At 49.3% G+C, this 26,914-nt stretch overlaps 1 protein-coding gene across 1 annotated transcript in view; it reads right to left on the bottom strand.

Moving 5' to 3' along the window:
* RNF216 (ring finger protein 216) overlaps positions 1-26,914 on the bottom strand; it is a 71,725-nt gene that overhangs the window by 30,228 nt on the left and 14,583 nt on the right. Inside the window, exons 8-12 of the mRNA XM_009896913.2 lie at positions 25,992-26,131; positions 25,059-25,109; positions 23,854-23,991; positions 21,721-21,869; positions 21,182-21,260 (exon numbers count right to left, since the gene is read on the bottom strand). Coding sequence (XP_009895215.1) covers positions 21,182-21,260; positions 21,721-21,869; positions 23,854-23,991; positions 25,059-25,109; positions 25,992-26,131 — 557 coding nt within the window. The remainder of the gene's footprint in view (positions 1-21,181; positions 21,261-21,720; positions 21,870-23,853; positions 23,992-25,058; positions 25,110-25,991; positions 26,132-26,914) is intronic.

Genomic DNA, 26,914 nt, shown 5'->3' with positions numbered 1-26,914 from the left:
CCTGATCACCTTGAGACTAGCTGTACTCTGGGGAGGAAGCCATACCTCATTAGTCCTCTTGTACCTCATTAGTCCTCCTCTGTCAGTCTCCAGAAACCTGCACAGCCCCTCAGACAAAGAGGAACCAGTCTTCACCATGATTAAAACTCCCATCCAATACTGCCTGCTCAGGCATTTTTTAGCTGCCACCTTGCTGTATAGCTCTTTGGCTTCTTTCCTCCAGCCTCAAGCTGCTCCTCCCTTGCTTTGCCTTTGTGTTTCTTTCACATTTTCTCATTGCCAAGTGACTGTGTGATGCTGCTACAGCACCAGTGGCAAGAGGGACGCTGATCTTTGTCCCCCCTTTTACCTTTATGAGCTGCACTTGCTCCTTTCCCCATCCCCACACCTCCAAGACACCCCATGCCTCTTTCCCCAGCCGGCAGCAGCTTACCCAGCCTGGCAGAATCCCTTTCTCAGCCAGGTTTCCAAGACCTCCTCATAAAGCATCTACCCCACTTCACATTCTTGGGTTAATACACACCTTGAAGGGAACCATAAATATTTGCCTGGATTTCTGCTAATCTTGCAGTGACACAGCTATTAGGATTACTGGAGTGAGGGTTGATAAGCAGTGGGGTGGAGTGCTGGAGTGTTTCAGGAGATGACAGGAAGGTCTCACTGTGTTTTACTCATGTGGATGCCTTGGTGACCTGTGCTAATCCACTTGGAAAATTACTATGAGAGAGTGAAGAGGCTTAAAATATAAGAGTGGGAGGTGGAGTGCTGCAAAAAGGAGTTCATTTCCAGACCAGCCTTTTCTAAGTATATGCATAAACAGCTGTACTCTGAGCTAAGTGGAGAGGCACACACAGAAACAAGCAGAGAAGCCAGAGGAGGACCTTCCTGCCCGCCCACACCCACCTAACATGGGTTCACTGGAACTCCAGGAACTCTGCTTCATAGTAGGGACCTTTCCTTTTCAGCATGGATGTGCAGAAAAGACAACCCTCAGCTTTGGAACAACAGCCATTCAACAAACCACCACTGATGAAATGAAGGCTGTCTTGCAGAGTTCGAGCCCAAAATGGAGTTTTAGAGGCAGTCCTCACCTACAGCCCTTTTCATACAGATCTTACTCCTCAATATCAAGACAGTGCTGGTGGAGAAAACCAGCCCAACTGGCATGACCCACTGTGGCACCACTAGAAGTCCATTTAGACCTGTTCCCAGCATAGGAAGATGGAGAGCAGGAAGGAAGCACCTTACAGACAGGGCAGGCACACTGCTCCTGCATGCAGCTCTCCAAGGGCTGGGGACTTTCTGCACCATCCATGGTAATTGATCTGATGGATCTCTCTAATTTTTTCTTCTTTGAGTTTATGGCCTTTGAATCACACATGTTCCCAGGCAGTCTCTTCCCTGGCAGTGCTAATTAACACAGCACATGATCCCCAGGAGAGCATTACCTGCTGAATCCAGGCTTACCACTTCTCACAGTTCCTAGGCTCCCCAGCAGTCAGCCAGCCACGTCTGTTCACACCTAGTCTGGTTTAGCCTGGACAATCTGGCTGAATCACAGCTTGAAACAGTGGGGCTGTGGATTGTAATGATGAAGTCTATTGCTTGAACAACTCAGAATGAAGGCAGAAGTGACCATCAGAGCCTCCTGTAAAAGCATCTATTTCCCATGCCGAAAGTTCCATTTACCTGCAATCTCCTTTCCTCCTCCTCAACCAAGATGCCCAATCTGATCCAAAAGCTCCAGGCTGACTCAAAGCATGGATTTTTCAACCAGCTTTTACCATTTTGACTTCTAATACTATCTCATCACTGCTACATCTGAGATGTCACACACATCTCTGAAGGTACACATTTAGACTTATCAAGTGATCTCATAACATTTCTCTTCAAAGAGCTTTAACATCTTGCTGTAAGCAGGATTTCTGGACTGCAGAAAATACCTCCATAAATTTCTTCTAAGAGTCTTCTAGCTTCCTCTCATTCTTAAGTAAGGGCCATTGGTGTCACTCACGCCATGATATAAAGAAAATAAGATCCTTCTTTGACTCTATGTGCCCCAGCATCCAAGTCCAAGGACTACATCAGTGCTCCTGGTAAACACATTGATTGCTTTCCCTTCTCCATGGTGATGTGACACACTTGAGAGGAACTGTCCAGTACAAGTTTTAAGCACAGCTTCTATCATCAAGGCCACAGAAAGCAGCAAGAAGACCCACAGATAACTCCAGGCATCAGCCTCAGCAGCAGTCTGAACAGAAAGACATCTGAAGTAACACATGCAAACAGATCATGGGAAGTGTGCATCTCCCTGACAAGGAGTTGTAAGGAGTCCATGTGGGAGACAAGTCAGAGGAGCTCAGTCTGTTTTGGTACAGCTGTGCAGTTGCACAACTCATGATATACAACAACAGTCCACCCTGTGCACTGAGTAAATAAGCTTTCAAGTTTTACATGGCCAAATCAGCCAAGCCAGCCTTTCCCCCACACCCTCCAACTCCCCAGTGCCTGCAGGCTCCTCAGGACTGGGGCTGTTTATCCTCTCTGTAGCCAATGAAAGAAATAGAGAAAGGGTGTAGGGGGGACAGCAGGGGAGGTTTCTGTGCAGGCACACACAGCACACTGACAGCAAGGCTTGCTTCTGCAGGTGGTCAGACATTGGAATGGGCTGCCCAGGGAGGTGGTTGAGTCACCAGCCCTGGGTGTGTTTAAAGGTGGTTTGGATGTGGTGCTTGGGGATAAGGTTTAAGGGTGAACTTTGTAGAGCAGGGTTATTGGTTGGACTTGGTGATCCTGAGGGTCTTTTCCAACCTGAGTGTTTCTGTGACTCTGTACCTTCTGGGTCCTTTTCTGTTAAAAAACAGCTGAAAAGTAACCCTCACTTTCCAAGCAACAATAACTGATGGGTGTCTTAGCCATGGCAACTGGCTGCACATAACAGGAAGCAGGTAATGGATAACACGTCTCGTATTCGGCAGCTCCTTCATTCCCATTTGACTTTCAGAGCTCACAGGAGGGAACAGAGAAGCTAACAGCCACAGTGAAGGCACAGCAGCTTTCCCCCTGATCAGGTCATCTCATTCCTCACCCTGGCTCTGCTCACAGCTGGACTCTGAGGCTGCCCCTCGCAGCGACAGGGATTTGAGCCAAGTGCAATCTGAGAGAGCGCTTTCAAACCTCCGGCCACGCACAGCCTCCGCCTGCCAGCCCCCAGCCTCTGCTGCCACTCTCCCACACTGGGACACAGAACACTCACTTTACCCCACACCTTGCAATTTATCTCCTCACAGAGGTAAAGCACAGGGAAAGCAATTGCAAGTGTCACAGCGCTGAGAGTTCAAGTTTCAGACAAGGAACCTGATCCATGTGTTTGGTGAGTGCCCAGGGCTTGTACCTGCTCCTGAGGGGATCACCTCCGCTTCTCCACCTGAGCCTTGCTTTGCCTCAATTGCAGGCTTTCAGCACATCACAGTGCTTGGGGTCAGGAAAAGGAAAAGTAAATTATATATAAGGCACTGCCTTCCAAGAGAGCAATGCTTGTTGTTTTTAGATCAGGGGTCAGTTTTGACTAGGTAAAGGGTGCTCTGCTTTCAGAGGAGCAGCTGAGTTAAGTCTCCTGTGCAGAACGTGGTTGAGTCTGGCAGATGGGAGATGCTAAGCAAAACTCATTAATCTGTTATCACTTTCACCCACCCACAAAAATCCCAGTGGCCTGAAGTCATGGTTTTCTGACACAAATCTAGAAATCTATAGCTTGTACAACAGCTGCAACCAGAATAAAGTTCCAGGAAGGAAAAAAAACAAACCCAAAAGGCTCATTTAATTACATGGGTAGGTCAGAATTATCCAAGACTAGGATCTCACAGCAAAAGGACTGTGTGTCTGAAAGTATCCACGTGCTTGTCTGTGGCACAAAACTGGAAGAGGTCCTTAATGGTGCCTGCAAAGTGCCTGTTCCACCCTGCACACCTGAAACACACCACAAAGGGTTAAAGCCACAGGGTAATAAAAGACTTCAAAAAGCAGCTTCCACTAAAAAGAAAATGCCCCAGCTTTCATGTGCAGACAGAACAGCTACAAAAACAACTCTGGCTCAGATAACCTCATCTGCTGAACCTCTACCCCAAACACAGGAACAGCAAGGACCAAAGGCTGAAACAACAACTCTCGAGCCAAGCAGCTGGCAAGCTGGTGCTCCGAGCTGGTTGGTGCTGTGCCTATCTCCATATCTAGAAAGGTTCAATGTGCTCATTCAGGGAGGCCAAGGGAAACTAAATATAGCAGCAGGCTACCAGCAAACACACAAACTGGCACAGCTTCCAGCTACCTGAAAGATCCATCCCTCTCTTCTCAAGCCACTCTGGTAGCTGCAATCCTTTCCCTTGTTTGGAGACAAGGTGCCATAAGAAGGCACCTTCAGGTTTTACTTACATGGATAATTGCATAGACAAACCTCAGGATGGAGGCAGTGCAGTAACACCACCAACAGTCCCCTCTCACCCCACTCAAGGGGAGCATCTGGCTCTTTCAGATGTGTTTTTTAATCAAGCCTGACATCCACTCACAAACAGGAGGCAGCATCCTCATTTCATGTGGCAGGAGCCAAGGCAGGACCTCTTAGAGCAATTGCCCCTTAGAGCACAGACCATCCAAGAGCATCTGCTTTGTTTTAACCTCTGCCCTTTAAGGAAGGCCCAAACAAGAGAAAAAAAACCCCAAACAACCAAAACCCAACAAAACATCCAGAGCACCTTCCAGCTGCAGAGTGGCTTTGAGTGATGCTGGCTATCGTGGCAAGGCTTTTCAATGCCAAAAAGGCCTTGGGGAGAGATGCTTACCTCTTGCTTCTGAATGGCATCTCTGCCACTAACAGCCCACAGATAATGTGTTTTAAGCAGCAGCCCTGAAGACAGACCCCATTTCAGCCAGGCTTTGTGATTTAGCTGAAAGGCATGTATGCTCCCAACCAAAAAAAAGAAGAAAGAAATGAGGTCAAAGAAGCTTCTTTTGAAAAAATAAATAGAGCAATAAAGCATTTGTTCAGATTCACTTCAGAGGATAAATCACCAGACAAATACAACCATCTTATCTCGCTGGCAAATGGCATGTTACAGTGTCCAGCTTTATGGGAAGTATGCTGGCTAGTCTGGAGAGCAAACTGACTTCTCATTGTCTAGAAAAATGCTGCTCTTTACTTTTTAACAAGATTTGTTTGCTTTAACCCCCTCCCCATCTGATCTGTAAGCAATGCTGAAGCCTGCTCTGCCTCCTCCTCTCAACGCTCCCCCGGATGCCTTGGGACTTCCTAGCAACCTCGCAGCAGAAACAGGATCCAGCTCCTTTCACCAGAGGGACAACTTGTTTAAAACAAGCTCCCGGTTGCCCTCCTGCAATGCGGGGGGATGCAGTAACCATGGGACCCCACAAATGCCAAGGGGAAGGCAGTAAAGCAGGCAGGGGTTTCCTAGGAGGTGGAGACAAAGCTTTCTCCAACCCCTCCATTTTCAGCCCATTTGTCCCTACTGAAGTCAAACACTACGAGCACCCAGTGAGGGGCGCAGCCAGCGAACGGCTGATGGGTGGTTAGAGAAACAGTGGTGGCTGCAGCACCCAGAGGCAGCTAAGCCTGCTCAGTATTTTGGCACTGATTTATGACAAGTGTACTTGCATTTCCATTAGCCACAGCCTTCCCAGTTGACCCCTTGGCTCGGAGAGGCAGACTCGACATTAAACTCCCATCAGCTTTCAGCGCTGCTGACCTCATCCCCCAAACTCGCAGCGATGTTTTACATCAGCCAGGGCTCAGGCATTCCATTAATGCTCCTCCAGCTCAGGGAAACATCTGCTCTGTTTACACTGGTAGCAGCATGGAGACCACTTAAGCGTCACCTCTGTTCCCCGAGTCCGTGGCAGGAGGAGCAGCCGCACACGGGCCAGGCCCCGGACCTCCTGGCCCCTGGCACAATGACCCTGGCTATTAGATATTCCACAGGGCAGAGGTCACTTAAACCATCAAGGCACAGGAGAGGTGTTGTGTAGTAGCAAAGAAAGTGGTTTCCTGCAGGCCAGAAGCGCCAGCTTGAGAGAGGTATTTGTGCTGACTCCAGCTGAAGATGAGCAGGCTGGCTGGAAATTAGGAAGGCCTGAAGAAGGCCAGGAAACAATTGCATTTCTTTTTTTAACCCTAAGGGTTTTAGGGATTCATCTGTTCAGGCAGAGATTCGATAGCTAGGGCTGATGAAGGCAGGTTACAGCTCACACATGGAGGGCACTTCTCTGTCACCTCTTCAAAGCGCGTGTCACCGGGGTGCTAGGTGCCAAAGCCAACCTCACACACACCCAGCTCCACAGCCAGGGCAGGGGTGCCTGCAGGGCAGCTCTTTCCACAGCAACAGGAGGAGACCTGATGACATTCCTGAGAGCCAAGTTCATCCACAACAATCCCCTCACAGCCCTTAAGCATACTGCAGGCACCACCTTATACCCCACAGCTTACCAGCAGCAACCAGCTTCTTACTGGGAAAGTCTGGCAGCTCTGTTCAAGCAGGGGATGCTCGTCTATCAGTACCACATACCAGACTGTTACAGCAAGTCTCACCAGATCAAGGGGAGGCTACTCCATATTTTTCAAGGATTTTTTTTGTCAGCTAAGACCTCCAAAAGGCAAAATCTTCAAACACTTGTTGCTCCCACGGTTCCGACGCTAGATGTGCATTAAATTAACCCCCAACGTCTTCCGCTGCCGCTGGAAGCTTTCTTTTCTATTAACCATCTAGTCAAGGCTATAGCTGCTAACAAGCCCAGGAGGACACATAAAAACCTACAGCAGCCTTGGATTACCTGACAGCATCTGTCACAAATAGAGATAGAGAGCACCACATATGGGGACGTTCAGCAAGGGTCGTAAGTTCTGACTGTAATGAAGTCAGAACGCGGCCGGCTCCTGCCATCGCTGATCATTTTGCTGCTTCATGGATTTGCTGCCTTTCAGATTTTTGCCCCCACTCCCTCCCCCCCTTCTTTTTTTTTTGCAGAGCTTGGGCTGTGAGCTCACACTGCAGTTAACAGGAGAGGACCACAAAAAGACTTTGACTCTCACAGGCACTAAACCCACTACTGAAACGTCCCTGTAAGCAAGCAAGAAATCCACCCTCCGAACGCCTTCTCCTTTTTCAAGCTGCACAGCAAATGAAGGCTGGCTTGATCTGGGCTGTGATATGCAATCCAGTTAACCCCACTGAACCTGAATGTGATGGCAGGTATTGGGGTGGGAGAAGAATAAAAAGCCACACTTGCTTCCCATCCTCTGCAAACCATTAGGAATGAGCGACAGGACCCGCACAAACGCTCCCTGTTTTTCACCTTGTTCCCGGTGGCCAAGGTGTTGGCAGCTCACGGCTTTGCCAGCTCCACCACGAAGCTACAACACTGATTAAAGCATTTTTATCTACTTCTCTTTCAACCAGAGAGATGGGGGGGGAGGAAGGGGGGAAATCAGTAGAAGAAGAAGAAGCTGGCACTGAATGAGACAATTCGAACTGTCCCTTTCCTTAATTCACATGTTAGGGGACAGCCACAGTTGGGATTTTCACTCTCTGGAGCAATTACAGGCAATTAAATTCAGGGAATGAGGCCTTATGCACTCCAAGCTTCATTAACCCTGTCGCCTTTTAATTAAATACGTGCACACAAAACTTTGGGCAGAGGAAGCCTTTCCCTCACTGCCACCACTCAGGCTGAATGGCAAATCAGCACTTGCCTTTGAAAAGCCCAAAGAACCCTGGGCTTATAAACTCTAAACCTCTCCAGCTCCACTGTGGCTTTATTAAATCCGTGGTAAAAATTATTGCCTATCATTAGCTGCCACTTCACAGAACCACCTCCCCCCCTCCCCTTAGACATCCTAAGCTGCATGAGCAAAGCCCTGCTTTGGGCTTGCTTCAAGAGAACAGGCAGATTCCCTCCCCCCGCGCTCCCCACCACCACGGATAAAACATGAGCCAGGGTTTAAGAGCCCCTACACTCATGATGATCAGGTAGAGAAATAAAGTTGGCTAGCTACAGCAGGATCTATTTTTCAGCCCAGGGAGAAGAGATTAGAGTAGCCAGCCTCTCTTTTAAATACTGCTCATCCTCACAAAAGGCTCTGGCAGGCGCCAAAGGCGATGTGCAACTAGGACAGTTTAAAGGATAATCTCTGAAAGGGGATATTGTCAAATCTGCCCAGCCCCAAAGACTCAGCTCGCTTTGTGAGGTACCATCTGACTTCTGAGGGAGTCATGCTGCTCATGTGCCGGCCTCCTGGCTTTGTTGAGAGTGGAAATGAAGCATGCTGCTGATTTGTCTGGGGGTGTGGCTGCCCCGCAGGGACGGAGCGCCAAGCGCCCCGATGCTTCCCCACCTTCATCCGAAGGCAGCAGCACCCAGCTGATGCACACGCAGGGACCGGCGATGCAGAGAGGGCAGAAACACAGTCCCTTCCCCTGTCTGCAAGAGATCACAGAATCAAAGAAAGGTGGGGCTTGGAAGGGACCTCTGGAGATTACCTAGTCCAGCCCCTCTGCTGTCACCTACAGCAGGTTGCTCAGAATCACAATGTCAAGGCACATTTGGAATCTCTCCAGAGGAGACTCCACAGCCTGAGTTCAGCCTGCTCCTGGGCTCCAGCATGCTCACAGCAAAGAGTTTTCTCCTCCTGGATTCCAGTTTGTGCCTCTTGCTGGGCACCACTAAAAAGAGTCTGGCCCTATCCTCTTGACACCTGCCTTTTACACATTGATAAGTATTAATAAGACCCCCTCTCAGGCTGCTCTTCTCCAGACTAAACAGCCCCAGATCTCTCAGCCTTTCTTCCTCAGAATGATGCTCCAGTCCCCTAATTTCTAAGGAATCTGCCACCTTGAGCCAGCAACCTCACCCAGAGACATGCTCTCATCTCCTCATCGCCAGCAAACAAATTCACACCTCAGGGGTCAGACTTCAGTTTGTCTTTTTTCTTTTAAAGCTCCTTTTTTGGGAGAGTGGTTTCAGCCTTTGGCCAGCACGCACTGATCAGTCCTGCTTTTGTGGTTTGTTGCTGACCTATTTTAGCCGTTTCAACCATTTCAAAGAAGGAGAGCGTGTGTTTGAAGAGACTGCTTTCACTGCCACCACAAGAGCTGGTGTTTGAAATGACACTTCCCTTGCCACACTTGCCCCTTCCTTGAGGAGCAAGCAAGCTCAGCAGCACAGCATTTCACGCCCAGCCTCCAAGGGCTGCCAGATTCCCAGGTGGATGCTCTGCCCAATTGAGTGGAGAGGAATTAACCAGAAACGGCCAACTCCTTCTGCTTCCAGCAGCCCAAGAATCGCAGGTTAATTGCTGCCTCCCCCAAATAATGTTCTCGTTCTGATCTCGCAGCAGCCATATTCCCTTCTTACATGGAGCATGGAGAGCTGTTTGCTGCTGTAGGATGCCCTTGGTACTAGCAAGGACAATTGGAACGCGTGGAGTGTGACAGGCTCTCGCTGAACGCAGAAATCAACACAGCCACTCACGCTTCCTCAGCCGTTGACACCGACAAGGGAAGGGGCTTCCTCCTAGAGCCCCAACAGCAAACAAAACATGAATTTTGTGATGCTTGAATTGCTACCAGGCAGAACAAAACACATCAGCCCAACCCTCTGGTCCATTAACCTCCTTGTGTGTGCGAGATGGACTCCCCATCTGCATGCAGCAAGCGAGGAGGAGGCGCGCGGTGAGCGCGCGCAGGTACGCTGCTGGGTGAAGGAGGTCACCTCCAAGGCAAACCTGCTTGTGCAAAGAGTTCTGCTCACCAGTCCTGATGCTATCATCCTCTGATGACAACATTTCCTGACCCAGTTTCTATCTTGCTCCCCATTCCTCTGCTACAAGTAGTAATTAGTAATGTCAGTGTTCTGGCTGGATTGCTACAGTCCCATTAATAATGCAAGAGTAGTAACAGGGAGAGCAGGAGGAAAGAGGCTTGAAGGTTAAAAGCAGTAAGAGAATGCATTTTGGGGGGCACTGGAAGGGGAGGGAGGAGGGGAAGAAATGCTGGCCTGAGATTGTAACCCATATACTTCAAAACATTGTTCTTTTCAGGTGGCAGTGGTGGGTGAGCCAGTCGTGGCCAGTTAGAAGACAACATGTAAATGAGAAGAGGTGAGTTTTACTAAATCAGAAGAAAACTTCTGTTTCACCTTCCCTCTCCCCCTCTAAACCTGCTGCTTCACCACTTCATGTTCCCATTTCTTCATTACTCTTCTTTCAGAGGTCAATGGTAAGCTGGCATCCACTAGTGACACACATCAGAGCTTCCTCTCTCCAGAGGAGCTTCTGCAGAGACCAGCCTGTGCCTGCCCATCCCCAGCCAAACCTTTTAATGCCAGTAATCAAGCTGCTCCTGATGCACCTTAACCTGAGGCTCTGCTAAAGCTGTTTATGACATGCACTCTGAACCTCAAGTAGTGCTGGATGTGAGTAGGCAACCCAGCATCTTCCTGTGCTTCCAAGGCCACAGAGTCTTCTCCACCACAGATGGCAGCTCCCTCAACAGCTTCAGAACCATGTAAGGCACAGAGAAGCTTTCCAATCACACTGAGTAATGCTGCTGGAGCTGCATCCTCAACTGCATCACCTGGAAACTTGTTTTTTCTTCTCTCTTTCTTTCCCTGCTAAGCCCAGAAATAAAAGTAATGAGGAGGCCTACAAGTCTGGTGTTGGTGCCTCAGCTCTTCCTGTTGCTGAAGGAAAACTCACACATGGACAGAAGAATGGCTAAATTGTGCCCTGCATGTGAGGAAGGCAGCTTGTTTGGGGCTGACTCTGTTCCAAGAGCAAAAAGAAGGCATTCTGAAGGAGTTGGTGGTCCCTAGATTCAGGGGATTTGCAAGACAGGTAAACTTGTAAAGGTCTTCTAGCAGAGCTGACCAAGCCACACTATTTCTGCTCTCCATGTTTGGCATTTACAGCTCCCTGCATGCCAGGCCTCTTGTCAGTGGTGGTGATGGTGGTGTGAAACAAAACAAAGCACATGGTTTTTCCATCAGCTGAAACCACACACATGTCTCTCCCTTGCAATTTATCAGCTTATCTGTGCCAGTATGTTATTTAACTAAAGCACAGCTCACTCAGTCACTTCAGAGAACTATTCCAAAGTCCTCCAGCATGAAGGCTTCAGATGACCACCCAGACAGAGGGGATTATAAAACAACAACAAAACCCCCAGCAGGGTCATTGAATCAGGAAAAGACCTCAGAGATCATCAAGTCCAACCTAGCACCCAACACCTCATGACTAACTAAACCATGGCTTCAATCCCCTCTTGAACACCTCCAGGGATGGTGACTCCACCATCTCCCTGGGCAGCACATTCCAATGGCCAATTACTCTTTCTGGGAAGAACTTTCTCTTCACCTCAAGCCTAAACCTTCCCTGGCACAGCTTGAGACTGTGTCCTCTTGTTCTGGTGCTGCTTGCCTTGGAGAAGAGACCAACCCCCACCTGGTTACAACCTCCTTTCAGGTAGTTGTAGACAGCAAGGTCTCCCCTGAGCCTCCTCTTCCCCAAGCTAAGCAACCCCAGCTCCCTCAGCCTCTCCTCACAGGGCTGTGCTCCAGACCTCTCCCCAGCCTTGTTGCCCTTCTCTGGACACATTCAAGTGTCTCAATATCCTTCTTAAACTGGGGAGCCCAGAACTGGACACAGGACTCAGAGATGAGATGAGCTCACCCAAGAGTGACAAAGAAAAGAGATAAAAGAGAAAGCACACAACTGGCAAGATCAGCTGCAGAACTGTGCTGCTTTTTCAGAGGGACCTTTCAAGTACCACTTCCTCCACAGAGAGGAAGTGAAAGGAGCTAAAGGTTCTGTGACACAAGCAGCTTCCCCTCCACGACGGTGATACAGAAGAGATGGGTGCTCTGAGAAAGAAAAAAAAGAAGAGGAAGGGGGAAAAAAAAAAGGCAGGGCAGCCCTGAGCACACTGTGACCAAATTAGGAAACAAACTCTACTGACAGCCTCCAAAATGGACATTGTCTGCAGCAGCCCTTCCATTAGCTCAGGAAGTCTGAGGACTCTGTCATCTGCTGAAATTTGTTTATGTGCAAACAGAAAGGAGAAGCAAAACACCTCCTCACATCACACAGGCCAGGTGAGGCCATCTCAGCGCCCTGGACACAGTCGTCAGCTGCCCTGACACAATCCTCTCCAAAACCTCCCCTGCTGACTCACACCCCTCCAAAGATAGCTCTGCCCCTGGAAGTGCTGAGGTACAGCGAGAGGAGGTGCACCAAGAGAGTCAGGGCTTTTTTTTTAGGTGTGTTTTTAAAGTGGTTAGCTGTGGCAGATGAAGCTTGAGGTTAGAGATCAGCGATTGCTACGAGAGGAATGTGAGGGGGAGGAAAGAGAGGGAAGATGTAGCTTCTGGAGTAAGGTCAGAATAATGTTTTTAATTTAGCTTGGGAACAGCCTTTTTCAAACCTCTCCTTTTCCACTGCAGCAGCAAAACGAGAAGCCTGCTCTGATGCTCTGCACATACGAGACAGAGTTTTAACCTCACACTCACCCCTGCTGCTGTGGGTACCTGCAGTAAGCTCCCACAGCAGTCCCAGGGCAGCTTGGTGGCATCACTGCCTGTTGTAAGGACAGACAAGTGACAGAGGCTAGGTTACCTCAGTGTTTAAAAACCAAATCAGCCTGAGCACTCTGGTCCAGACAGACTTGGGGTTTGTCCCTGATGCTGTGCTGACCATAATAGATTATTCTGTCACCTGTTCCCTGCCTGAAGTGGAACAACATTATCACCTCCCTTTCTCTTCCAAAAAGGGCCTAAGAGGAAAAGACAAAGCTTAGAGCTCACCTCAGCCTGCAACCTGCCCCTCCCTCAGCACAACCACAGCCTTCAGGGTCCTTCCAGCCCCAGCAGTTTGGCTACAGGATCACTCCAGCGACTTACCATGTTCAAGGCAGCCAAAGACTTTTCACGCTCTAGCACCACCCACCCAGGGTGCTCTGATCCAGTTCCTCCTGGAATTCATCAGCTTATCTCCAAAGACACCACCATCACACACCTGCACCAACCACCACAGGTCTGCAGCCACTCTCAGTGGCTCCTTTCCCTAAATGGTGCCAGGCTGTGCTCAGGGAGAAAAGGTAAGCCCAGACTGTTGAGGCTGAAATTTCCACACACCCCCTGTGAAGCTTCTGACCTCTGGATCTTTCCTCAGCAAAGGACAAAGCTAGGAGGGGAAGAGAGTGCTGCTGCCTCTCATGGACCTGCCAGAGAGGTATTCAGTGGTCAGCAAACAGCAGGAGAATTGCCTTTTCACTGAATGGATATTGCTATATAAGGCAGAGAGCAAGCACAGGAGTAAGCTTTGTTGCTTGAAATTGCACTGCCTTACAGTCTATTTTTAAAGGAACTAGTTTGAGTTCTTGCTTTCAGCAGCTTTTTTTAAACTCCTTTAAGAGACAGATACCCCATTTCAACTGACCTCTTTCCTCAGGTCCCTTTCCAGGCTGGGCTTCGCCCTCTCCTCCTGCCAGACTCATTTATCAACTGAAGCATTTCCACATACCACTGCATAAATAGACTTGACCTTGTAAAAGCAGCAGCACCTGAGCTCCCACTGATGGAGTCTCACCACAGAAGTGAACCTAGCCCACTCCTGCCCTCTTTCTAAGGGAGGTATTCTCTGAGCTCCTACAGTCCCTTCTTGCATGTCTCCCAAGGAGGGCTATGAGGTGTATTGGGAGAGGTGAGTGATTTGGGGGCAATTATTGTGCCTCCTCTCTGGAAAGAGACACCCAGAAGCAAGCTAATGCTAGCACCACTCAATTCTTGTAACTGCTCCTGCCCCAGACCAGAGAGCAAGCAGTGGGATTACATCCAGGGGGAACAACCCATTCCTGATCCCTGCATTTCCTAGATGCTCCCTCTCAGCCAGGAAAAAAACTGGGCATGCAACTGTCCAGCTTCGGGGAAGCAAGAACAGCTCCTGGTGTATGGTTTTCACTTGTTCCCCTTCCAGCCTCCCACTAAAGATAAGCAGCTTGCCCAGCACAAAGCTGGGGATGAGATGATCTCCCAACTCTCGGCACTACCCCGTGAAACTCTGACCCTACACTCCCTGGTGGGACAGGCCATGTGGTTTCACACACGTGCGCTCCTCCTACGCCAGGCTCTGCTGCTGCTACAGCAAAGCCTTAAAAGTGCTCTCCTGTTATCTCTGTTCCTTTAGGACTTGGCAATAATAATAATTAAAAAATCTTCTGGGATGTTATCTGCAGCCTACAATCACCTCAACCCCACCTTGGCCCTTGGTTCCTCCCCTCCTGCCCATCCCTTAGCGGAGCGATAGGGAAATCGCAGGGCTCCGCTGCAGCGCTGCCGCCGATAGCATCGCCGCTCGCCCGCCTGCAGCACACAGCACTCCTTGCTGCTGCTGCTGCTGCTGCTGCTGCTGCAGAGGAGTTTCAATGTCCTTTTATGGAAGAAAAATGAAAATCTCCTGCCCGGCCGCCCAGCGCCTCAGAGCCCAGCGAGATGACAGACGGAAACTTGCCATTTGTTGTGGGTTTGGCAGGCGCGGAGCCCGGCGCGCTCGTTCCCACGCGCAGCGCGCCTCTAACGAGGGCGCAGCGAAAGCCCCGGCAGCGGGAGGTTGCAGGGATGCAGCGCTGAGGAGGAAGATGGCAGAGGTATGAAAAAGAGGGCTTAGACCATCAAGCAGCAGCCAGGCCTCCAGACAACAGCATGTGCAGGCATAGATTCATAGAATGGTCTGGGTTGAACGGAACCTTGAAGATCATCTAGTTCCTGCCGTGGGCAGGAACACCTCCCACTCGACCACGTTGCTCAAGGCCTCATCTAACCTGGCCTTGGGCAACCTGTTTTCATCTCACCACCCTTACCACAGGGAATTTCTTCCTAATATTCAGTCTAAATCTACCCTCCTTGAGCTTCAGTCCACTCCCTCTCGTCCTGTCGCTACAGCGATGAGCGCTCCATGCCCAGCCCCCACAGTGAGACACGTAGCAAGGTTCTCCACACCACATTGCCCTCCATTCCTCATTCCAAATTCTGCTAGACTGCATTCACACAGACACAGGAGGATGAGAATTTAAATGCAGGAGTTTGGCCTTGAGGTCACTGCCACCAGAAAGGCATTACAGAGGTCTGCCATAAGTGAGTGTCACCTTCGGCTCTGCTCTCCATTAAAGCTGTGGGGCTAAGCTCTAAGTAACAATCAAATCCAAATAAATAGACTCAGGGAAAAGCATACAGAGAGCAGCAAGAAGAATGGCTGAAGAGAGAATGAGACAGGGCCATGGGACTTTCAAAATGTTTGCACTGCTGTCAGGAAGCTGAATGAGACAGCAGCCTTCAACAGCTGGGAAAACATGTTGCAAAACAGGGAGAATTAAGTAATTCTCCATATGCACATCCTACTCTCAGGCATTTTGGACAAGCTCAATTGCTCCAACCAGAACAATTTTTTTCCATGTAGCACACCCCACACCCCCCCCACCTGTGACAGATCTTGATATGGGTTAGCCTAAAACCACAGCACCCTTGGAGCAGGTGGGCCAGCCTGTGGCAGGGAAGTGACAGGTCCTGTGGTACACACTGGATGGCATCCTTGGGTGTCTGTGGCATCCTAAACGTTCCCTGCTGCTGGCACCTTGATTGCACAACCATTTCCTCTTGCACCCTATAAAATGCTTGTAACTGGATCAGAGGGGGTTGGGGCTGCCTCCTTACCTACCTCTGGACCACAAGCAGCCACGTGCCCCATCACAGAAGGGCCTTAAAGATCACTTAGTTACAGTATCACAATATCACTAAGGTTGGAAGAGACCTCAAAGATCATCGAGTCCAACCTGTCACCACAGACCTCATGACTAGACCATGGCACCAAGTGCCACGTCCAATCCCCTCTTGAACACCTCCAGGGATGGTGACTCCACCACCTCCCTGGGCAGCACATTCCAGTGGCGAATGACTCTCTCCGTGAAGAACTTTCTCCTCACCTCCAGCCTAAACTTCCCCTGGTGCAGCTTGAGACTGTGTCCTCTTGTTCTGGTGCTGGTTGCCTGGGAGTTCCAACGCCCCTGCCATGGGCAGGGACACCTCCCACTCACCCAGGTTGCTCAAGGCCCTGTCCAACCTGGCTTTGAACACCTCCAGGGAGGAGGCATCCGTAACTTCCCCGGGCAACCTGTTCCAGTGTCTCACCAGCCTCACTACAAGGAATTTGTTCCTAATACCCAGACTAAATCTCTCCTCTTACAGCTTTGATCCCTTGCCCCTCATCCTATCAGTACAAGCCCTTGTAAAAAGTCCCTCCCCAGTTTTCTTGTAGGCCCATTTCAGGTACTGGGAGGTTGCTATGATGTCTCCTCAGAGCTTTCTTCTCCAGGCTGAACAACCCCAACTCTCAGCCTGTTCCCATAAAGTTCATTCTCCAGCCCTCTGATTACTTTCATGGCCCTTTCCTGACCTGCTCCAACAGTTTGATGCCCTTCTTGTGTTTGGGGACATCAAACTGTTGGAGCAAGCCCAGAGGAGATGATCAGAGGATTGCAGGCATTGGAGCAGGCTCCTCAGCCCCTTCTCTAACTTGAAGTCTTGGTGATCATGCAACAATTTATTTCAGCAAGGCCACTCACATCAGAGCTGCTGCAAACCATACAATGTGACTTACGCTTATTACCATCAGATGTGGATGCAGTGTTAGCACCCTGCTACGAGCAGCCATGTTCAGACACAGCTTGCTAGGCAGAGCTCTGTGCAAGCTTAAACCTGTCTTGCTTCCAACAGAAAATGAAGGTTAAAAGCAGCTGGGTACATCTGTTCCTAGCCAGCACCTTCAAATCAATCCAGAGACATTCCAGCAGCTAAAAAAGAAGTGCCTGAAAATACCAAGTCTTAGTCCTGCAAATCAGAAGCGCACCCAAGGATTGCTGTGGCCACAGAGCCTGAAGACAAAAAGGCAAGAGTGGAGATTTTCTCCATCTGACACAGGCTCATCAATGCTCATTTCTCCAGTGTGACAATTTAGAGGCCCAGCAGGCAAACCCTCTGCCCAAACACAGCCTCATTAGCGGAGTGCACCAAAGAGCCCCGGGCAGGAGGAGCAGTTGAGGGCAATGGGATTTAGCACCATGTGGCCGTACACCGTCACCTCTTCAGCCAGCCAGCACCAAGGCAGACAACAACCCAGGACAATAAAGTAACAAAGATTTTAAGCTATGCAGAAGGAGGAGGTTTTTTTTGTAAGGAAAAGTCTTGGAAATACAAGTCCCTGCAGTATGGCCTGGCTATGAAATGAGTATGGAGGGTTTCGAGCTCTCCAGCACCGGAGGGACATCGCTGCTCCGTGCATGCATTATTTCCATGGCAACGGCAGCTTTCACCTCCCCATCTCTTGGCTGGCTGAAAGCCCTGCAGTGCTTTGTGCTGAGACTGCAAAGAGGGGAGACCATCACCCCCCAGCCGCAGCACAGCAAGCAGCTGGGAACAAAAGCCTTGTCTTCCCCAACACCATGGGGCCTGGGGGGGAGGGAGGCTGAGCAGGATGGAAAGGACGGACTTCCTTTTCTGGTGGGGAACAGCACTTCCCCCCAAAGTGCAGAAGTGCACCCTGACTTCCCAGTGCTGCAGAAGCCAACAGGCAACATGTGCCCTTCCTGGATTCACCACAATTGCCAGCTCTGGTTTGCTGTGTCAGAGCACAGGCAGGAGAAACACACACTGTTAGAGATGAGAAATTCAAGCGCCGCTTTCACACAGGGATCCTTGCGCAGAATAAGATGGAGGTTGACTCAGCAGGCTGGCAAAGCCTCTTGTCACTGGGAAGCCTGGCTCCATGCATGGTCAGCAACCTGTTATAGAGCAAAACCTCGAGATCTGTTATAGAGCCCAAGACCTCAGACAGGTCTGAGCAAAAGCTGTCTCTCCCCAGCACCAGGTCCCACTGCACACGCACAGAACACGTCCATAGGGTGTCTTGGGCAATGCTTTCCCTTAGTTAATTAAGCTTTTCCTCCACCCTGCAGCTTGTGATATTAAGAGTCAAGCTCTGGTCACCTAACTAGGAGCCAAACTTCATGCCCCACAGCTGGAGCCATGGTGGCTCTGGCAGATGGTGTCGACTCATCTGCATGCTCCCCATGCAGCCATTCAGGCACAGACAGCAACCAGCAGCTCTGCTCGTTGCTCAGGTTACAATTAGCCACATTTTGGCCCCTGCAAGGTGCAAAATGACTGGAACTATAGGTGAGATTCATGAACAAGTGACCTGGGTATGCCTACAGCTCTTCTTACCGAGCTCAGCATACATATATACAGTTCAAAATGAAGGCTTCCAGCTGGTTCCCATCAGTTACTTGACAACATATCCATAGCTGGCCCAGATATGAATCAACCCCTCTGGAAAATTTAAATGAAAGCCTCAGAGTAGCAACATGAATTCTCAAAGCAAGACGAAAGAGTCAGGTGATGGAGCACAGAAATACAACAGGTCCACCATCTGTTCCTCCTCTACCCACCCCTGAAGAGCCTTGAGGTTTCAGGGGAGGCACATTTTTGACCTTTCCCTTTCCACACTTCCCCTTGCTTCAGGTTCAGCTGTGCAAGTGCAGTCCTTCCAACTGGAGAAAGACTCCTTCCAGGATCAGTCATCACCCCCGCCCCGAGGCTGCCAGAGGCGCTGCTCACAAAGCCAATGCATCCTCTCTGCAGCCTCTGAAGAGGTCCCTAGATTAGCCCTTTCCTCCCAAAGGGCAATGGCTTCCTGCAAGCAAGAGCATTAACTGAAATCCTTCATTCTGGAGAGAGACAAGATAGCAGGAACACGAAGAACCACTGCAGCTGATGGTGTGAGGCTACACCACATCCTGCTCTCCAAATTCCTCACCCTCGACTTCAAATCCTGAAGTCGTTCAAGACTTCTAAGAGCAGCAGAAAGCTACTCAGCAGATTTTCAGCTAATGAATCAACACAAGCTGTCCAGGAAACCAGAAATCCAGCCCACTGGAATGCTGCAAGCCCGGGGGGGGGACGACAGGCAGTACACCAGGAAGGAAATGAAACAGCACACCAGAAGGAAAGGAGCACTTCAGCACTGACCCCTTTTTACCACAGTTACTGTGCCGCATTACATCGCTCAGGGAAAAAAGCAACTTGGATTCGTTCTGCACGCCGAAGCGCTCATGCTCTTCCAGCCTGAGTTTTGCTCTGTGGTGCTGACACATCTACACTTGGAAAACAACCCGGGGGTTTTGCAAGGACGGCAAGACAAAAAGGGAGTCGATTTAAACGTGAACCAACATTGCCACCTAGTGACTAGCAAAAGCCTCCTGCTGCTTGGACGCTCCCTCAGAACCACATTCCCTCCCCAAACGCTAGAGGTGAACGTTAGAAAAACTTTATCTGGCGATGAAGAGTTCTAAAAACGGAACTGCATTTTACTCCTCCCCAGTGAGTCCAGTTTTCACTACAGAAAGCAAAGTTCGCTGCTGGCAACTGCAGTTTTTCCAGGCAGCAGGATTTGACTTCCTATGAATTTCTCGTTGCCAGCAATCGGTGGCAGCGCATCAATAGGAGAACCCAAAGCGATGGCAGCTACGAGCTGAAGGTTAATGCACCCCAGAGGAATGTCAATGATTAGCAGAAATCTCTGCTGGGGGCCAGGCAGCTCCCTGAACGTTGCAGGAGAATTCATTGTTGTGGCTCAAGAGACGCAAGACGCCTTTGTAGCTTCAGTGCCGAGCACTGATACTCGCTGGCACCAGATGCAGGCAAGGGCTCCGCAGACATTCAGCAGACTGGGAAACACATTTCCATGCTTCTATTCCCCCCCCACCCCGAACAGATGGTGCAGAAGCAGCAAGTTTTTCCCCCACTCCATCCCCCCACTTTGGGCCTGATGATTTTCCCGTTATGGTTATTAGCAAACTTTGAGAGGAGCACAAAGATCTTTTGCCCTTTGGATGGCTCACATTTCAGGCAGCTCTTCCAACGAGCTTGTGTCACTTCCAACTGAATCCAAAGCATTCAGGCAACAGCAGCAAAGGAAAATGCAGATGCTGATTCTCCTCAGGACAGCACGCAAGGGCGTTCCCCAAAGTCTCATTAGACAAAGGATCCCAGCTGGGTTTTGTGCCTCCTGAACACACAGCCCCCTGGACACCTAGAACACTTCTGTACATGTAAGACAGCAGCCTATGGCATCCACCAAGTTTTTGTTTAACCAAGGAAAGAAGGGAATACTGCTGAAATTCCTCTGGCCAGCCACACACTTTCACAGCACCTCATTAGGATCCAGCACATACCTTGGCTGCTGCCCCACACAGCCACAGTGGATATTCACAGAATCACTAAGGTTGGAAAGACCTCAGAGATCATCAAGTCCAACCTACCACCCAAAACCTCATGGCTAACTAAACCATGGCTTCAAGTGTCACATCCAATCCCTTTCTGAACACCTCCAGGGACAGGGACTCCACCACCTGCCTGGGCAGCCCATTCCAATGGCCAATAGCTCTCTTTCATTCACCTGCTACCAGGACGTGGCGGTTTTAGGCTATGCCTTTAACATTTAGTTACAGACTTTGAGCACAAAAGTAGAAAAACATAAACAAATCACTAACTGGGTGTAAAAAGGAAAGCTAAAGGTTATCCTAAACAAATTCATTGGAAGAGTATCAGCTGTAAGACTGGCTGTACCAAAACAATTCCCTTTTCTGATCTCTTCTCTGCTTGCTTCGCTCAGGAGAGATTAATCTGCTTCTGGATGACCTTGGCTGAATTATTTTGGTTGAGTCTAACCCCTGCTTTCTCTCTGCTCTTTTATCTCTTGGGACAGGGGGGTAGGGAGGGGGCAGGGGAATGGTTTCCCTGGTCTCTCTGAGCTGGGGGGGGTTTGGTGTTGTCTGCTAGTTGTAAATATCTGTACACCATTGTAACTCCTGTGTATTTTATACACATTCATTGCACTCCATTGGAGAGTGTAGTTTTGCTTGTAAATACAACTTCCATTTGCTTCTGACTGAGCTGGTCTGGCAAAGTTAATGCTGGGGGGAGGAAATTTCAGCCCACCACACAGAAAGTGTGAGTTCTCTCCTGCACAACACTCCAGAAGAGACCAAATGGCCACGTGCCCCCCAGTTACCTTTCTGCAGCGGGGATTAGGGCAGCTGAACCTCTTCACATCGCTGTCCAGTAGGGCTGGGAAGTTGCAGAATGGACACCTGGAGCCCAATGAGGAAAAACAACCCCAAAAGATACCATTAATGCAGAGTGCCAAACATATCTTTGCTGAAAGTGGATTTAGTGAGCTAGCTCTGAGGCAGTCACTAAGGCTGCCAAGGCAGCGCCTGCCGCCAGCATGTGCCGACTGCTGCCTTTTCCCTCCTATTTCTTCAATCACTTCCCTGTTTGCAATCAAAATATTATATGCTCAGCACTGCTTTTGACTATGTAATTTAGAGGATCAGCTCAGAGCTGGCAAGCAAATCTTAGGGGAGACAAGTCTATCGAATTTTAATCTGCTCCTAGTCAAAGGCAGACCGACCTGAATAAAAAGAAGCCTGAATTAACGCTACAGCTCTCTGAAAGCTTCCCATCTCCGTAGTCAGCACACACTTAGGGTTTCAGGGAACAACTTTCTCCCAGAGTAAGTGCAACCTGCATCCTCTGCTGGACACTCACCTGACAAGCTCGTCGGCACAGGCAGCAGCCACCTCCTCCTCAGCTTTCCGCTCGTAGTATTTACAGAGGATGTTCTCTGGAAGCACTTTCTCCAGCTCGCTGGTGGGGAATGAACATGTGCAACTGCCTTCCATGCAGCTGAGCTCTGACTAGGGTTGGAAGGAGAAAGCTCAGGTTCAGTATGATCCCAGCAAATAAGAAGACTCAGTACCTAGAACATTTCCAAATAAACCAGCACAGGGCCTGGCTTAGAGACAATAGAGCTAAAATTGAATAGAACAGAACAGCATCAACCAGGTTGGAAAAGACCTTTGAGATTATCCAGTCCAACCTATCACCCAACACCATCTCATCAACTAAACCATGGCACCAAGTGCCCCATCCAGTCTCTTCTTAAACACCTTCTTCACTGAGAGAGTCATTTGCCATTGGAATGTGCTGCCCAGGGAGGTGGAGGAGTCCCCATCCCTGGAGGTGTTCAAGAGGGGATTGGATGTGGCACTTGGTGCCATGGTTCAGTCATGAGGTCTGTGGTGACAGGTTGGACTTGACGATCTTAGAATCACCAAGGTTGGAAGAGACCTCAGTGACCTCCAGTGATGGTGACTCCACCACCTCCCTGGGCAGCCCATTCCAATGGCCAGTCACTCTTCCTGTCAGAGAATGGGTTTGCAACAGAAAGAACAAGACTGATCAATCAAACAGAGCAGGCTTTGAACAAACACTGAGCATGAAGGTGCTGGGATCACAGTTAGAACCACAGAATTCTTTTGGTTGGAAAAGACCTCTATGATCATCGAGTCCAACCATCAACCTAACATCACCATGGCCACTAAACCACATCCCTAAGTGTCATGTCCACAAGTTTCTTAAGCACCTCCAGGGACAGCAACTGCACCACCTTCCTGGGCAGCCTGCTCCACTGCCTGACCACTCTTTCCATGAAGACATTTTCCCTAATATCCAATCTAAAGCTCCCCTTCAAAAAAATCAGACTATACAGATTTAATTGACCTTGTGCTACACCCAAGGCAGGCAATTTTGGGCTGATTCAATGTTTTGGGTTTGGGTTTTTTTGGGTAGGGATTTGTTGCAATTCAGTGAGGATTCCCCAGGAGCTTTGGTACACCAGTATGATATTACTGGCATACATGTCCTCTCTTCTGCCAGCACAAGGAGGCTGAGCAGCAGGAGAGACCACATGTGTGGAGACTCCCACCTTTCCCAGCACAGACAGCTTGAGCCTCTCATCACTTTCAGCTTTTCTACCACAAAGCTCTGATGATAGCTTCAGGATGGGCTAATAGCTTCACTTATGGGCTAATACTTCAGGAGCTGTGAGGACAAGAGTTCACCCACCACAAGAGTTCACCCACTCCAAGCCCGTTCTGACCACAGAGCAGCCCATTCCTCCTGTACAGTCTGTGCTCAGGTACAGCAGGTTGTATTGCCAGGAAGGTCATATAAAACACAGCTGCCAGTTTGTGTCCACGTGAAATCCAGACCCCAGAATACAAAAGCATCTCACAGATTGATCATCATCTCTCAAAGCAAAGGAGCATGCACACCTCAGAGCAGGTTAATGACTTGTTTATAGCTAAGTATTAGGATAATTGCCAGCTAAATTGGAGACTAAGGTTAGGAACATCATAGAGGAACCAACCCCCAAATTAAATTGGGATCACAGTGATAATATGAAGGACAAACACTCTTAGCTAGGAGGAGACTGGCCAGAGATAAAAGTGTGTTCTCTGTGCAGATACCATTGGTTTTCAAGTAGAAGATAAAAAGCAGATGAGTGCAGGTTGTTGCTGTCACTAGGAATGCTGGAGCAAACCTTCCTAATGATCCAAGCTGCTGAGCATGGAGCACAGAAGATGGAGGTTAGCAAACTGAAATCCTGTTCAGCAAGGATCCCACTGTGAAGTTGTTGGCTTCACCTGATGGCAAGACTGACTTGTTGGATTTGGATTTCAGGATATAAATTCTATTCAAATATCTCCTGGGAAATACAGTTACATCAGATTGAGGCAACAGCACTACGTGAACAGCACCATGAGCTCCCCAAAGCACCTTCCCCATCTCCCCCCCTGCTTTCCCCTTAGGAAATTTTCCACTTGGGAAAAGTCTTACCTTCCCAGAGCCAAAGACTGCCTCCTGAGCATATTTAATTAGGCACTCCTTGCAGAACAAGTGCCCATCTGCACACTGAGTTAGCTCTTCAAATGCAAACTCTCCGTAACAGCAGCGGCACTCTATCATCTGACCATCCTGCAGCCACAAACAGAGGCATCAGCATCAGCACAACCTCCATAGCTACAGCAACACACAGACACAACTGCAGGCCACAAACAATGCCAGTAACTAACTGTAAAACAGAGCAACAGATGGACACCACTCCATTAGATAGCCTGTTTGGTGGTCAGAACTCTCCATTCCATTAGATACCCTACCTAGTGGGCAAAACTCTCCCACTACAACTGGAAACTCACTTTGAAGTAATTTAATATCTACAGCTCCTGTCTGACAGGTTCCAAAAAGTCTGCACAACTCATAGTGTTCAGTAATTCATAGCTCCCAGGCAGAGAAGCACCCTGGGTTTGGGAAGCTGCAATGGCAGGGAAGTGGCAGAGAGCACAACCATTCATGTGGGGGAAGAAAAATCCCCAAACCCACACCTCTCATCTGTTGCCCTCTAAAGGAACATTTCTCCATCTGCCTGGAGAGACTTCTTCTTGGCTTCCTCACTGCAGGAGTGGAGAAGCTTGCCACTGTTCAAAAGTAAGTGTGCCCCCTTCTTCAAAAGGCCAAACACCTCCAGAGTTTGACAAGAAATGGCCATGGAGAATGCAAAGGTGATCCACAGCTGCTGAACTGATCTCTTAACTCTTCTCTCTTTGTTTAGAGATCTGATTCAGAGATGGGTTTTTTTGAGTCCCCTCTGCAAATGTGAAAGGTCCACTGGCAGAGCTCCAGCAGCAGCAAATCTGTTTCAAGGAGCCATAATAGTTGTAGCAAGAGTGAACCTGGTACTACTCTGTTGCAATGTTTGTTGTGGTCAGTAAAGATACAAGCAGCAGCTGCCTGAATTACTGCAGATCATTACATGCATCAATACTCTCTTGCTGGGCTCAGCTCCTACCTTTGCTAAAAGCCAGTAGCCAACACACACTGGGCAGGTTTTGGCAGCTCAGCAAAACCAGCACAGTGACAATGCAGCTTCAGAAAAGCTCCAGAAACCACACACACACACACACTAAAAAGGTCTGTGGAGTAACCAGTGCAAAACAGTGTCTATGCATAAGCTGAACTCAAAGGACCACATTACAGATACTGACCTTCTGATACTGCTCCTCATTCATCTGCAGAGCAAGGAGGAAGTCTGCGTGCTGCAAGAGAGACACGTGCATCTGTGTTTACAGGAGAAAGCACTTTTCCAGCCTCTGTGCTCTGACATTATCTCAAGGCTTACAAACCACCACAAAAGGCTCACTGTCTGCTTACAGCATCACTTCCAATCCATTAAGCTATTTATGATTCAGCTAAAACAGATGGGAGAAGTAAAGGCAGGAAGAACAAAGAAGAGAATTCTATATTCCGGAGGGCTGCTGGCTCAGGTTTCCCTGGGCAGTGATGATCTCACCCAAAGGGCCCCTCCAGAGAAAGCCCCAAGGAACATTAGCTTTGTGGTGGAAAAGAGACACTACCCATCTGCTCAAGAGACAAGGATCTTCAAGGAGCTATTTTAGAAAGAGAGGTAGGTGCAGAGCTGTGAATTGAGTCCTTCCTCAGGCTAAGAGGGCAAGACAGCACACTGCCAGGCTTTGGAGGATTCTGCTTTGAAACATATGGCCTTCAGACCAGGACAAGATGTTCTGGAGAGACAGGCCTGCCAACTTGTGGGAGGCAGTAGGGTGAGTGGACACACTGCCTTGGGCCTGGTCCTTATTCACCACCAACACAGAGCTGCAATTACAAGCCCTAAAGAAGCAGAGAAGCCTGCTGACATTTAGAGAAACTAATGAATCAGCAGAGCTTTTACTACTTTATACCAACTGAAAGGGCCAGAACAGCAGATAGATATCTAAGTAAATGTGAAACTCTAACCCATTTTTGAAGGAAAAGAAGTCAAGCATAGAGCCCATTTCTCCAAGAGGCAGATCTCCAGGTTTAGGGCCAAGAGCTCCACAGTAGCTGAAGTCATTTCCAACACAAGATCAAAGCAGCTCCTACCACTTACCTCTGCTATCTCTTTAGCTCCTACCACTTACCTCTGCTATCTCTTTAACTTTCTGCTCATAGAATTCCTTCTCCAGCAGCACTGGTGGGAGCAGAGAGAGCTTGTCATAGGACCTCCAGTGCCGCCTCTTGTTCTCCAGGAAGAACATGCGCTTCTCGATTTTCACATCCCCTGGAGCAGAGTGAAAGGCACAGGGAAACAGGGTGGAGCAGCCAGGACAAAGCTTCAATCCTCCTCCTCCCTCCACACACACAATCAACCAGGCTGAAAAAGACCTCAGAGATCATCAAGTCCAACCTAACACATCCTAAACCATGGCTCCAAGTGCCACATCCAAGCCTTTCATGAACACCTCCAGGGATGGGGACTCCACCACCTCCCTGGGCAGCACATTCCAATGGCCAATTACTCTTCCTGTGAAGAACTTTCTCCTCACCTCCAGCCTAAACTTCCCCTGGTGCAGCTTGAGACTGTGTCCTCTTGTTCTGGTGCTGGTTGCCTGGGAGAAGAGACCAACCTGGCTACAACCTTCCTTCAAGTAGTTGTAGACAGCAATAAGGTCTCCCCTGAGCCTCCTCTTCTCCAGGCTAAGCAACCCCAGCTCCCTCAGCCTCTCCTCACAGGGCTGTGCTCCAGACCACTCCTCAGCCTCATTGCTCTTCCCTGGACACATTCAAGGGTCTCAATGTCCCTCTTAAACTGAGGAGCCCAGACTTGTGTTAAAAAGGAGAAGCTGCCCATTTGTGATATCCTTTCAACCATGTTATGGCCATTTCAATGGAAAACTCCTTGCCAGTAGGATCACTGGCTTTCAAAGTCTGCAGTCCTGATTCTGCTGCTCTCAGAAATGTTTTTCTCATGGCCACAACTTCAGCATCTCAAACATGGCACTGCCCCAAGCAGAGGCAGTAATGAAGAACATCCTCCAAAAGAGGAACCAGACAGTGACAGAAG

This window comes from Dryobates pubescens, chromosome 4 (assembly GCF_014839835.1).
Source record: "Dryobates pubescens isolate bDryPub1 chromosome 4, bDryPub1.pri, whole genome shotgun sequence".
In the NCBI taxonomy this organism is placed as follows: Eukaryota; Metazoa; Chordata; class Aves; order Piciformes; family Picidae; genus Dryobates; species Dryobates pubescens.
This window is presented reverse-complemented; position numbering and strand designations above follow the sequence as displayed.